This window comes from Scleropages formosus, chromosome 14 (assembly GCF_900964775.1).
Source record: "Scleropages formosus chromosome 14, fSclFor1.1, whole genome shotgun sequence".
Taxonomy (NCBI): Eukaryota; Metazoa; Chordata; class Actinopteri; order Osteoglossiformes; family Osteoglossidae; genus Scleropages; species Scleropages formosus.
The window spans coordinates 11800467-11814351 of record NC_041819.1 but is presented as its reverse complement, the minus strand read 5'-3'; the positions used below and the strand labels follow the sequence as shown (position 1 = coordinate 11814351).

Here is a 13885-nt window from a genome sequence, read left to right as displayed (position 1 = left end):
TCTCAAGGAACTCTGAGGGATCCATTTGCCATCATTCCAATTGACTTGTTCCCTTTCCTTCCAGGCTTTATCTGTCACTAACTTAATTCTGATCCAAAAAATCTATAATTTCTGAAATGAATATAAATTTTGTCTTGTGTGACACAAGTACTATAAGACACCTTAGTTGGTTCTGGAGATGTAGTTAGGCTTCTTTGCTTTTGAAAACAAATTAGTGATTTCCAGAAGACATATTTTCAGAGGGAAGTGCTGAGAAGCTTGAAAACAATGTAGGGTAGTTCTAACTTTTCTTTTGCCTGTTACTCTATATTTAATGCATGTTTTTGTACATGTTTCTTGTGCAACTGTGTTGTAAAAACTGAAACAGGATTTAGAGTTGAAGGAGAGATTCTAATTGAATTAATTTGCATTCTAGGCAGCCATCATGCTGGACCTTTGCAAATTACACAGAGAAGTCCATCATTTTCATGGTCGCTATGGAAACAACCTAGTTCCGGCTGGCACGAGGCTTGAGCGCTCATACTTTCAGGGTGGAAACTAAACGAAAAGCTGGCACTCCACCAAAGACAAAATCTTGCAAAATCTTTGTTCCTCGGGGTAAAAGGATCAGGAAGATGGCTGTGCGCAAACTTCTTAGCGTAAATATATTTTCCTGCAACTGAAAAAGAATAACAACAGCACTCTGATCAAAGAACCTTGAACTTATTCCCTTTCATACCCTATATAAATTTTGAGTACTGCGATTGCATACTTTCTCAGTGATTTAATCAGTCTTACAGCTATAAGCAAAACAGTGCCTTAGTGGACCTACCTATTGAACTGGGCTCTTCTCTGCATCCAGCTCCATTCGCTAGCACAGTGCACACCTCTGCATCTCAAAAGCTGTCCATTTTCAGCAGTCATTTATCCAGTATAGCTTTGCGGTGGGTCGAAGACCGGTCCAATACCACCGCAAAGCTATACCACCACGCTACCCGAGACTGTATCATCTAGGGCCGTCAATTTTAATACAAATTTATTACCCTGAACACACTTATGAAACAAAACCAACAACACCACAGGGCTGAGCCATAGCACTTAACAAAAAACAATAGAAGAACACTTTGACTTTGTGTAATCAGTAACATTAACCTCATTACATCTAATTAAAATAATTCTGAGAAAAGGAAAGAGTACAGTTATGACACCAGATGCTGTAGCTGTTTCTGTCAGAGAGGATGAAACAGTGAGAAATTTTCTTTTTCTAACAACCAACTCATCCCATGATAGTCCGTTCTTTTCACCTCATTTTGTTTAATTCAGTTTATCACTTTTTACGCATCAGTCACAAAGGCCAAGGTAGTTGAAAGAGAGTGAGAAAAGTTGTGTCTGAGACACTTTATCACTGCCATTGCTTCACCATGCGTCTTATCCTTATTGTCACGCACACAACCACGTGCCTAACGACCGCACCTGCCGTGGATCAGGAAGACAGGTATAGAGGCGGCCCCGGCGCACCTGTTCGCGCAGCTTCACTCCGAGAAACCGGAGTTACAGCGGCAACGGATCCGCAACCTCGTCTCCTTGGTTCCCCCGCGCTTCCGCCGGCCTCCCTGTGCTCGTATATCCACTTTTCTGGCTTTTCGACCCTTCCCTCCCTTGGCTCAGTCAGTCAGTGTACTCGACCACGTCTCCTATCGTATCTCTCGTACGAACCTTGCCTGTCCCGGACTATCATGCCTGGCTACTGGCTCTGAAAATAAAGCACCTGCAACTGGGTCCGTCGCCTCTGTCTTCTCTCTTCCACCATGATACTTACATGACTCACTGTACATTTTTGATAATTAGCAATACGTTGCATAGAGGAAATCACGCATGTAGTAGAAAACCGAGTAGTTCGGGTGCAAAAATAAGCGAAGCCCAAGGTGCACTGGTTAAACCAAGTAGAAGCAGGCGTGTAAATCATAATCATTTATTCATTTTAATTATAGATTACAGATTTAGTATTTATGAAATGATTTAATTATACATGAACAACGAATGACCATCCCTGAACTTTTTTTTAACACACACTGTGACTGTTCGGTCATAAGAGAATCAGCTCGACAGTGTTATATTAGCAGTGTGCCGGCTGTGCCCGCTACGATGTACCTATACCCTGATCGTGTACCCTAGCGTTGTGGTACCCGCTCAGTCTGCTGTGTCTACTGATCGATTCGATGTTGCCGGCGATATGGCCGCTTATCGGACTCAAGCGCCACCCACGACGGTCCTTTAGCGTCATAACTAGGGACGGGCGCCTTTGGCCGGCTTTGCGGTCTATGGGAGGGACACTGTGCGCTCGGAAAGACGCACAGAGAGTCTCTCTCTCTCTCTCCCACACAGAGACACAGGGTGGGCTACTCATGTCCGGCGGATTGCACGCGACACACGGACAGCAGGTACGTCCGTTCGCCTCCCATTCGGTTTCGCGGTGCGCGCCCGTTCCGTTGTTCCGCTGTTGAATCGCTGAGGTGCTCATGAGAGCATTTGAAAGCACCGCGCTGTACGGCGGGTACCCGGTGCCTCTGTAAAGACTGTGTTTGACGCGAAAACGCGTTAAGTAGTTCGTATTGATTTACATCATAAGCATAAACGTGTTGTATCGCTGGACCACAGTCCTGCTTGCCGGTGGGTCTGGGGTTCGAGTCCCGCTTGGGGTGCCTTGCGACGGACTGGCGTCCCGTCCTGGGTGTGTCCCCTCCCCCTCCGGCCTTACGCCCTGTGTTGCCGGGTAGGCTCCGGTTCCCCGTGAGCCCGTATGGGACAAGCGGTTCTGAAAATGTGTGTGTGTGTGTGTGTGTGTTGTGTCGCTAAGATCGTGTCCATCATCAGAGTATATCCTGTCTGTCCTTCATTCATTATCGCTACTGCTACTCCGACCAGGTCGCGTTGGTCAAAAGTAATACAGCAAAATTTAAACATGTATATAATCAATCATATGAGTAATTAACCATATTCGACGTCTAGGTCTGCTGGCGCATAAAGCCTTTTTAGCTATTGACGTGCGGTGGAATCGAAATTGTTCTGATCGTTAATTACATCATGATTATAACACTTGACTTACGCAACTCTAATTCATCTTTATGTGACTTTGGATTCTAACTTAAAAGCAAAAATGAGTTATTATTTTTCATAGCATGTTTTAGGTGTAGATTTAGGCAATGTAGGATATACGGGAATGCAGTGCCTGCGACTTCAAATAAGGAAAGGCGCTCTCAATGAACTTGAATGAGCGAATGAAATTATGCAGTTAATTTTTCTTATATTTCTTAACAACCTGTCCGATTTTTGGAGCCATATGGTATTACCAATAGCATTTAAAGGAGGTATAGCCAGGCAGGCTTCATTTAGGAGTACAGTACAGTCTAGGATGAGTCCATCTGTTTGCATATTATCGAGAACCATTTATCTGGTGCACGGTCATGATAGTCTGGACCCTATCCTGGCAGTTGCACTCACACACACTTCACTCACATATACACACACTACGGCCAGTTTAGAGTTATCAGTCTGCCCAGAATGAGCATCTGGATTGTGGGAGAAAACCTGGGCACCCAAAGGAAACACAAGGAGAACATGCAAACTTCCCACACACCTTCTGAACCGCTTGTCCCATATGGGGTTGCAAGGAACAGGAGCCTAAGCCAGCAACACAGGGCATAAGGCTGGCAGGGGAGGGGACACACCAAGGACGGGACACCAGTCCGCCACAAGGCACCCCAAGCAGGATTCGAACGCTAGGCCCACCGGAGAGCAGGACCCGGTCCAACCCACTGCGCCACCACACCCCCCATGCCCACTGAGCCACACTTGAACCTCAATTCAAGTGTACAGCACAGGGGCAGTGAGGCACCAGTGCTACTCGCTGCACTACCATGCTGCCCTGTAACATAGTAACAGGAGGATCAGTGTGTTTGTTTTCTGACTCTGCTCAGATTAGTGCTTATGTCAACATATCTGGAAAATTGGTGAAATTTTGGCTTGTGTTCATTTTACCTAACACCAGTGTTGTAGTTCTGTGTTTGTTTTGTCACATGCTTTTCCTTCCAGTGCTTCTGTGTTTTGAAACAAATATTTACCAGAGAGATAATCAGAGAACAGCCATGGAGCAAAGCAAAGCAATGTTTGAAACAAACACACACACACACATTTTCAGAACCGCTTGTCCCATACAGGGTCACGGAGCCTAACCCAGTAACACAGGGTGTAAGGCCGGAAGAGGAGGGGACACACCCAGGACGGGACGGGACACCAGTCCGTCGGAAGGTACCCCAAGCAGGCCTCAAACCCCAGACCCACCAAAGAGCAGGACTGTTGTCCAACCCACTGCGCCACCGCACCCCCATGTTTGAAACAGACCAAAAATAAATATTGTGGTGTCACTTTAGTGTGTGAAATCTGGGATTTGTGTATTTCAGTGGCATTTGCCAAAACAAATTTGAAAGCCGAGCTTTTAAAGTGAACAGCAATCTCTTCACTTTAAAATGCAAACATTATTGCTCAGTGACAGTTTGTTACTAATTTTCATCTTTTTACATTTGTTTCACTTATTTGTTATGCTTTCTTCTTTTTGTGTCATTTCACTGTGCTAAAACTGAATGTGTCGAGCGGACAGTAGCTGTCACGCGGAATCGAGGCCGCGGGAAAGTCTGGACCCAATTGCAGGATCATTTATTTGGAACCGAAGAGTCAGGCGAGTTCTTGTTGTCGGGGACGGGCGAAGAATCGGTCAATCGGCGGTCAGAGTGGGAGCAAAGATCCATAGACGAAGTCAGGGCGTGAGGCAAATAATCAGAAGCCAGGGACCGAAGAATAGGGGCAAAGGAGGCCAGGACATAGGCGCAAAAGGTGATGGTTGTCTCCATGAGATTCGGCAAGTGCGAAGGAGCTGAAGAGTGCCTTTTAAAGCTGAGTGCTCTGATTGTCATCAGGTGTTTGGTCGGTGTCAGGTGCTGTTTTTGCGGTGTGGGTGTGGACATGACGGTAGCATGCTTCGTCTGTTCTAAAAATAGTAAGAATTGTGTAATTTCATACTGCTAAAATAACATCCATATGTCTTGTTTCCCATCACAGCAGCTATATCCAACCAAGGTAAAAATATATTACACATCAAAGAAAAAGGCACACAAAAAAGCAAACAGTAGATTTCCAATAGTCATACAATGTCATACCAATAAAGTAACAGATGACAGTTTGATGTGGTACATAAGGTATGACATGACAGTACTCACATAGAACTTACCAAGATATTGCACATGCTGTTAGACTTGGTGCCCTTTCATACATACTGCTTATAGCACATAGGGTCATAACGGCACTTGTCTGAGTGACCCACCATTTTGGTTAAGAACCACAATCAATTGTGAGATTAAAGAATTCTTAAATGTGCTGATGTTACACTTTGGAACTCTAAATCGTCTGCTCAAAAGCATAACCAGGTATTCGGTGAATAGCATGTTGTAGGGCTCGAAGAATTTTTTTTTTTCCCCCCCCAGAACTGCTTGTCCCATACAGGGTTGCAGGGAACCAGAGCCTACCCAGCAACACAGGGCATAAGGCCAGAGGGGGAGGAGACACACCCAGGACAGGACACCAGTCCATCACAAGGTGATCCAAGCAGGACTCAAACCCTAGACCTACCAAAGAGCAGGACTGTGGTCCAACCCACAGCACCACCGCATCCCCAAGGCTCAAAGAAATGCTACGAGCAAATCATTTCATGCTCTTTCAGTAAGCTGCCAGAAAGCATTGTTCAAGGAGCTGGGCTGCAGTTTTAGAACAATTCTGAAGTATGGTACATATCCTAGCCTTAAGGCTAAAAGAAAGGAAACTGCATAACGTTATAATTGCATAACGTTGTGAAATACCAGTGTGAAAAAGGAAAATAAAATCTAATTACTGTCACCAAAGCTTCTCAACCTGCAAAGGAAATAGATGCGTTGCTGTATCCTACTGTGGATATAATTAATGTGTATATTCCATGACAAAGATGCATCTATTATCGAGCGTCTGTAGGAATGTGCATGTGCTGGAAAAACCAGTCCGATTCATTGAAGCTCCACCTCGCAAATTACGGGCCTTAATGAAATGAATCAGGAGGATGGCCGAAAACAGCTAGGTGACAAAGTGACAGTGGGGGATTACAGTGTTGTGTTAAACTTTGCCAGCTCTATTGGTAAGGAAAGAATTGTACCAGTAAATAAGATAGAGACAAATGTCTGACTGAATCAAATTATACAGAAAAATATATATACACACACACACACACACACACACACACACACACAAACACACATTTTCTGAACCACTTGTCCCATACGGGGTCGCAGGGAACCGGAGCCTACCCAGCAACTCAGGGCGTAAGGCTGGTGCGGGAGGGGACACACCCAGGACAGGACGCCAGTCCATCCCAAGGCACCCCAAGTGGGACTCGAACCCCAGACCCACTAGAGAGCACGACCCAGTCCAACCCACTGCACCATCGCACCCCCATTACAGCAAAATATAAAGCTGAATAATACTGAAAGCTAATCAGAAGTACAGAAAATGTTCTTTGACATGTCTGTAAGGTTTGTCCAGATGTCTTGAAACTAAATGAGCATCTTCAGTGCTATAGCCGTGCGTGCGTTAGTTGCCGCTAGTGTAATTACTACAAAATAAACAGACATTTTTTTTATATATATATTTTCACATTTATTTGTTTAGCAGACGCTTTTCTTCAAAGCAATTTCCAACGAACTATGTAGTGTTATGAGTCCACGCACCTTATTCACCGCAGTGACGTACACTGCTAGATGCACTACTTACACTGGGTCGCTCATCCATACATCAGTAGAACACACTCTCTCTGTCACTCACACACTATGGGGAACCTGAACAGCATGTCTTTGGACTGTGGGAGGAAACCAGAGCACCTGGCGGAAACCCACACAGACACGGGGAGAACATGCAAACGCCACACAGACTGAGCGGGGATCAAATCCACATCCTCTCGCACCACGCAGGTGCTGTGAGACAAAAGATTCAAAGCTTGAGGACTCAGGTATAGATAAAGAACCAGTTTCAGTTTTGTGTTTGTTTACTGCCTTCATGGGTGTTTTTTTTTTTTTTTTTTTTTTTTTTTTTTTTTTTTTTGGCTTCATCCTTTGTACTGTTGATCACAAACTTCTTGAACCCATATCTTTGCTGTGGGATGAAGGAATATGGCTTAGCTTTATTCGCAGAACATATACTGTCACATTAATTTTTATGATACACACCTGGATTGCGTAGCACTTTGACCAGTTGAACAAGAATGTAATAATATATTTTAAGTGCTGATGGTGTTTGTGTCTGCTTGTGTGAAAAAGCCCACATGATGTTTTGCATATTGCGACCACTAAAGCATGTAATTTCCATAGCCGTTACTCTGAGAATAGGCTGTGTTCATAAAAACCACAGTTTAGCTTCAGATTACTGCAAAACACTTTTTTTTACCTTGTCAAGACAACAGATTCCACAAGATATATTTTTGACAGAGCATATTTTCTCTTTAACTTGTTACTGTTAACTGTCTCATTTTTTTTATTTTTCTGACAAGAAAAATACACAATTTTTTTTAAATTCACACACACTGACTGAAACTGCTTGCCCCAAGTGGGTTGCGACGAACCGAAGCCTAACCCGGCAACACAGGGCCCAAGGCTGGAGGGGGAGGGGACACACCCAGGACAGGGCGCCAGTCCATCGCAAGGCACCCCAAGCAGGACTTGAACTCCAGACCCACCAGAGAGCAGGCACAGGCCAAACCCACTGCACCACCAGGCTCCCCACTTTATAAATTCCCTATCATTTATTTATTTATAGTTAACAACTACTGAAATAGATTTTTATGAAACAATTTTTCTTTGTTCAGAATTGTCCTCACCTGCTCTCCAGTGACTTGTTGAACTGATCAGTGCTGTGGGGCAGTCAAGCAAAATCAAACGCCAGCTCAGCAGAATATGTATACTTTCATAACAATATTCGTTTGTCACCTCTTCTAATAATGCAGGGCACACTTTGGCAAGACAGCTTTGAAGCTGTGTCCTGACAATGCACCTTGTTGTTTTGCATTTTTCAAGGGCTGTTCCAACAGTTAATTTGCTTTGGAAAGTTTAACATGGTGTTTTGGGGCAGCACGCGGTTACTTAGCAAACAGAGGTTCTCTGGTCCCTCCTGGTGCAGTGCGCTTGACCACAGTTGATGCCATTAAATATCCAGTTGTACGATTTTAAGTAACTTGTACTGCAGAAACATAACATTATAAGGTGTCATTCATCTTCAGTAACTGCTCATCCTGAGCAGGGTTGCAGTGATCTGGTGCCTATGCTGGAAGCACTGGCTACAAGGGTGGGGGTTACTCCCTGGACAGGATGATCATCTAGTGCAGGATTCCAACACACGCAATCACTCACCCATTCACACAATGAGAGCAATTTAGAGTCACCAATTCACCTGATGTTTTTGGATCATGAAAGGAAACACGAGCATCCGGAGAAACCCACGCAATACAGGCAGAACGTCCAAACTCCACACGTTCAACATCAGGCCCACATTCTCTCACACCACCAAAACACTGTGAGGCACTAGTGCTACTTCCTGCACCACTGTGCCACACTATAAGGTCTCAGCTAAAGAAATAATTCTAATTACTGTTTAGTACTGTTAATTGTCGACATTGTGACTGTGTAGCGTTGACATATTTTTTTCTGCATATCAGAATCATTTTTGTTACTCCGCTGCTGATGTGTGGTCAGAAATGCAGGCGGTTATCCTCTACAAAGTATAGCCGTCTTTATTTTAAAATAAAACACAAAAATTGAATGAATACTATGCAACACACACACACACACACACACACACACACACACACACACACACACAGTGTCTATAACCGCTCGTCCCAGTACTGTGCAACTTAAAAAGTAAATCATACCCATCAGGTCTGCGGTGCCCTTTAGAATTGCTCTTCCTAAACATGTGAATCAAAACCATAGTCTGAATTAAATAAATGACTTCAGTGTGAATGTACATAAATAATAAAAAAAAATAGGAAAAAAATCTAAAACATGATCCTTACAGATTTCTATAGTGACCATCAAATAAATCATACTGTAGGTAAGCAATAAGTTACCCATTTAATATTTTTATAAAAAAACCGATAAATGAGACCAATTGACTGTACTCAAGAATCACATGTCTGCATCCAAATCTCTCCTTCTGTCAGGATGAAGCACTTTTCTGCAGGTAAATTTGTGTAATGCAGATGTTCAGTGCTGCTGAGTGAATGTACCCTTTTCAATATTGTACTCTTGTGTTTCACCTTTCCAGGCTTTGCGCTAACCTTCATCTCCAAGTGACACTGGTGCCAAATAGCTTCTCCCACCATGAACTCCTGTATGAGCCATTTGAAACAGGTGGCAGTATATGGGATGATCGCCTGGATTCTCTTGTTCCTATTGGTCTTCACGTACATCATGCAATCACAAAGAGATAATAGCCAGTCTTTGAATTTCTACAAAGAGACTCACCACCTTACCCCCGTGAAGGGCAGCGGTGTTATTATGGCTTCAGAGCAGGACATCGCTCTCCTAAAGCAGGACCTCAATCTAAGGAATGCAGAAGAAAATAAGGAAAGTTACCTAACTGAGGAGTACAGAAGGCAGGGTGTTACCACAGAGGGACATTCTCCCACTCTATTGAGGAGCAAAGTGAGAGACTCGCAGCCTTTGGAGTCAAAGTGGGAGGGAGATGCCCAGGGGTCTGCAGGTCAGCAGCACAGCCAGTCAAAGCTGCAGTACAGAGGGATGAGTTACTTCTCGAGGAATAGGTTACTGATGAGTAGCTTGTGGAAGGGCAGCGCATCGCAACATATGTTAAGTTCACGGCTGCAGAGAGTGATTCACTCATACAAGAATTTGAACAAGCATGGTGTGGTCTACACAAGGAAACGCTCGAGTAAGCTGAGTGGGCAGGAGCTGCACTGTGAATTGAAGAAGCGCGTTCATGTCCGGACACTGAACGGGAGCGAAGCACCCTTCTCCAGACTTGGTTGGAAGGAGCTGGTGCCACAGAGACCTCTTGATCAGCTCTTTGATCCAAAATTAAAAACTTGTGCCGTGGTCGCCTCCGCTGGGGCTATCCTGCGCTCTTCTCTGGGAATGGAGATAGGTGAGTTTATGGCTGACACGTGTGGGCACCTCTGACATGCAGAAATATACGCGGTTGAAGCTGCAAGTTGTTGTCTCACTAGCCATTGTTTAATGTGCTTTTTCTTCTACGCATCATGAAGTACACGCAAATTCGAAGGAGCATAATTGATATGTACTTCTTTAATGAATCATTTCATGAATCCATACTCTACAAACTGGCTACAGTTCACAGCCCGTGTCTGCGTCCACGTCCTGTCCTGTGTATTTATTTACTGTCTTGTACTCTGTTCTGTGTTGCACCATGGTCTCCGGAGAAACGACTTTTCGTTCCATTCTATACAAGCTATATAGAGGAATGACAAGAAAAACAACTTGAACTCCAGCTCTGTGAAGAATGACAGAGGTAGAAATCTACTGCACAAAAAAGGTTCAAGGATGTCATGAACAGGCAGAGTGTTGGACTTCCTTAAGGTGAAGTTTTGTGAAAAATAAGCATACTTTGACATGGAACTTTTGGAATGTTTTGGCAGTTCAGGTTTGGAGACTTTACAGTGGTGAATGCCTTTCGAGTTCCTAGTTTAATGTAAACAATTATCGTAATAGCATCTCTGTGGTGAAAAAGACGCACGCACGCACACACACACACACACAAAAGCAGTCTGAAACCGCTTGTCCCGAGCGGGGTCGTGGCACACCGGAGCCTAACCCAGCAACACGAGGCAGAAGGCTGGAGGGGGAGGGGACACACCCAGGACGGGACACCAATCCGTCACAAGGGATCCCAAGCGGGACTTGAAACCCAGACACATCAGAGAGCAGGCACAGGCCAAACCCGCTGCGCCCGGCACCCCCCTTGTGAGAAAAAATACTTTTTTGTTACAGTACTGAAATCTGGCCTAAGATTATGTATGTACAGTAGTTAGAGAGGGAAAACAAAAATAGAGGAAACCGCAGACAGATTTTCGTATCTGTTCATCGGTGAGCCACTCAGGAGCAGTCCGAGCCTGTACTTGGCATGCAAAGTAACAACACATGTGACAGCATGCTCGCAGAGCCACAGAACCAGTTCGACTTTTCATTTTGCATGAGCTGCTGGTCCTCATTTTCAGCAACGTTAACATTCAAAATTCATAAAGAGGGTTTTTTTTCATTTACTGTTTTTAAAAAAACTAAACAGCAACAGAACACCAAGCCTGTTATTGTAGGTTTTCTATTTTAAAAATAATGCAAAAAATTACTTATGAATTGGATTTCAGTTTAATTTATTTTGTTTTAATTAATTTAAAGAAAAGTTTGGAGTTAGTGTCCAGTGTGTGTGTGTGTGTGTGTGTGTGTGTGTGTGTGTGTGTGTGTGTGTGTGTGTGTGTGTGTGTGCGCGTATGTGCGATTTCCACCCCAAATTCAGATCCTTTGATTTTCATCAAGTTTCTTTTATAACATACAATCTGCAATTTTGTGATGACTTAGCAGGCGTCAGCTGTTTCAAAGTCAGCTTCTTAGTCGTGTACCTTTCAGCACTGGATGTATTATTGCATTGATTTGTTTCCGTGTCTTTTCTTCACTGAACACACCGAAAAGGTGGCACCTGTGAAGTCGTGTGTGCGTGTGTGCGTGTGTGAGTAACTGATGAGCACTGCGGAGTATGTTGCTGCCATCTACTGTACCCATCTACTGTACTGTACTGTGCTCTGACATCCTGCTTCACGATTCTAGTGTCTATCTCAGGTACTTTTACCTTTGTTTGTTTCTACATTTCTACACATCCTTGTCCTGGGAACAGTTTCATTCTTTTGTTGTCTAATGCCTTCTGGAAGCTGCTGTAGAGTTAGCTTTTATGAATGAACGTATGCATTTATCTATATTTGTGCTCAAACATTTTTGCTTATGATAATAAAGGAGTAAGTACATTACAAGCTCAACTTGTAAAGTCACAAGTCCATAAGTCCAACCAGTCTGTCACAATCAATAAAAGCTTAACGCAGAAGTCTGCTAATTTATTCATGGGTTACATTCTGTTTTTTTTTTTTTTAAAAAAAGAAGTCAGATTAAGTATTCCTTTGTCCTAGAAGCACAGGGTGCAAGACAGGAACCTCATGGACAGGGTACCAGTTTGCAGTACTTTTCATTTTATTAACTGTTATTAACTTGAAGCAACACACATCACATTTTCAGAACCGCTTGTCCCACAAGGGGTCGCGGGGAACCGCAGCCTACCCGGTAGGGCCAGAGAGGGAGGGGACACATCCGGGACGGGACGCCAGTCCATCACAAGGCACCCCAAGCGGGACTTGAACCCCAAACCCACCGGAGAGCAGGACTGTGGTCCAACCCACTGCACCACTGCGCTACCGCACCCTCTCTTGAAGCAAAATTGAAGTTTATATTAAAATGACTAAAATAAATTCTATAAAAGTGTGGGATGTAGCAGAGGGGCATGGTGGCGCAATGGCACAGTGGGTTGGACTAGGTCCTGCTCTCTGGTGGGTCTGGGGTTTGAGTCCTGCTTGGGGTGCCTTGCGACGGACTGGTGTCCTGTCCTGGGTGTGTCCTCTCCCCCTCCAGCCCTACGCCCTGTGTTGCTGGGTTAGGCTCCGGTTCCCTGTGACCCTGTATGGAACAAGTGGGTCAGAGAGTGTGTGTGTGTGTGTGTGGGATATAGCTTTTAAAAAATCCGAAATACTGCTAACTGATGGCAAAAAGTGAAAACACGCCCATTTTTCTCCCAAAGCATAGAAATTTTAGAAAATAGAATAGGGATGAAAATATATAGATGAAGAAAAAGAAAAACAGATAAATAAAAGAAAAAAACAAAACAAAAATGAGCATCACTTCCTCACTCACTCACTCATTCTCTCACTCATTCACTTTCATTGCTACTGGTCGTTGTCAGAGTCAGGGCATTCCACAGCCTATCCTGGAATCATTATGTGCTACGCTAAGAGGGGTACAATCTGGATGGAACATCAATCCATTGCAGTAAGGAGCATCATATTGATATCAATTGTTCTTCTGGTCCTAGATAACCATGACACCGTGCTCCGCTTCAATGCAGCACCCACAGAACGATACGAGAAGGACGTCGGCACTAAAACCACCATCCGCATCATTAACTCCCAGGTACCGCATGCATCTATTTCTTGCACCCCTCGTTTTCATGCATTCACACACATTTACTCATTTTTGGTTTCACTGGTCCTGGGGGTGTGGTGGCGCAGTGGGTTGGACCGCAGTCCTGCTCTGTGGTGGGTCTGGGGTTCGAGTCCTGCTTGGGGTGCCTTGCGATGGACTGGCGTCCCGTCTTGGGGGTGTCCCCTCCCCCTCTGGCCTTATGCCCTGTGTTACTGGGTAGGCTCCGTGACCCTGTATGGGACAAGCAGTTCTGAAAATGTGTGTGTGTGTGGTTTCACTGGTAGCATCCATATCCTGTAGTGAAATATTGAAGTTATCACAATCTGGATTTTACTAAGTATTTCCCCCTTGAATGACTTACAGATCTTGGCCAGCTCCACCCACTGGTTCAACACCAGCAGTCTGTATAAAGATGTAGCGCTGGTGGCATGGGATCCAGCACCATACGCTGTAAACCTGGAGACGGTGAGTCTCTCGCTCTGCTGTCCTTGGTAATCAAAAAATCTCTTCATTAAGAGCCAACTGATGGAAAAACATATGATAATGTAGACATTTCTATATTT

The 13885-nt window shown here is 44.3% G+C and overlaps 1 protein-coding gene across 3 annotated transcripts in view; it reads left to right on the top strand.

Moving 5' to 3' along the window:
• Nucleotides 1–2308: 2308 nt before the first annotated feature.
• LOC108920576 (beta-galactoside alpha-2,6-sialyltransferase 2-like) overlaps nucleotides 2309–13885 on the top strand; it is a 20741-nt gene continuing 9164 nt past the window's right edge. The window contains exons 1-4 of one of the 3 annotated variants that reach the window (XM_018729435.2): nucleotides 2309–2420; nucleotides 9373–10212; nucleotides 13213–13310; nucleotides 13686–13787. In XM_018729435.2, the coding sequence (XP_018584951.1) occupies nucleotides 9429–10212; nucleotides 13213–13310; nucleotides 13686–13787 (984 nt within the window). In that variant the 5' untranslated portion in view covers nucleotides 2309–2420; nucleotides 9373–9428. Of the gene's footprint in view, nucleotides 2421–4249; nucleotides 4288–5590; nucleotides 5629–9372; nucleotides 10213–13212; nucleotides 13311–13685; nucleotides 13788–13885 lie in introns of those variants that run through there. The other 2 variants (XM_018729437.2, XM_018729436.2) reach the window with 2 other exon arrangements.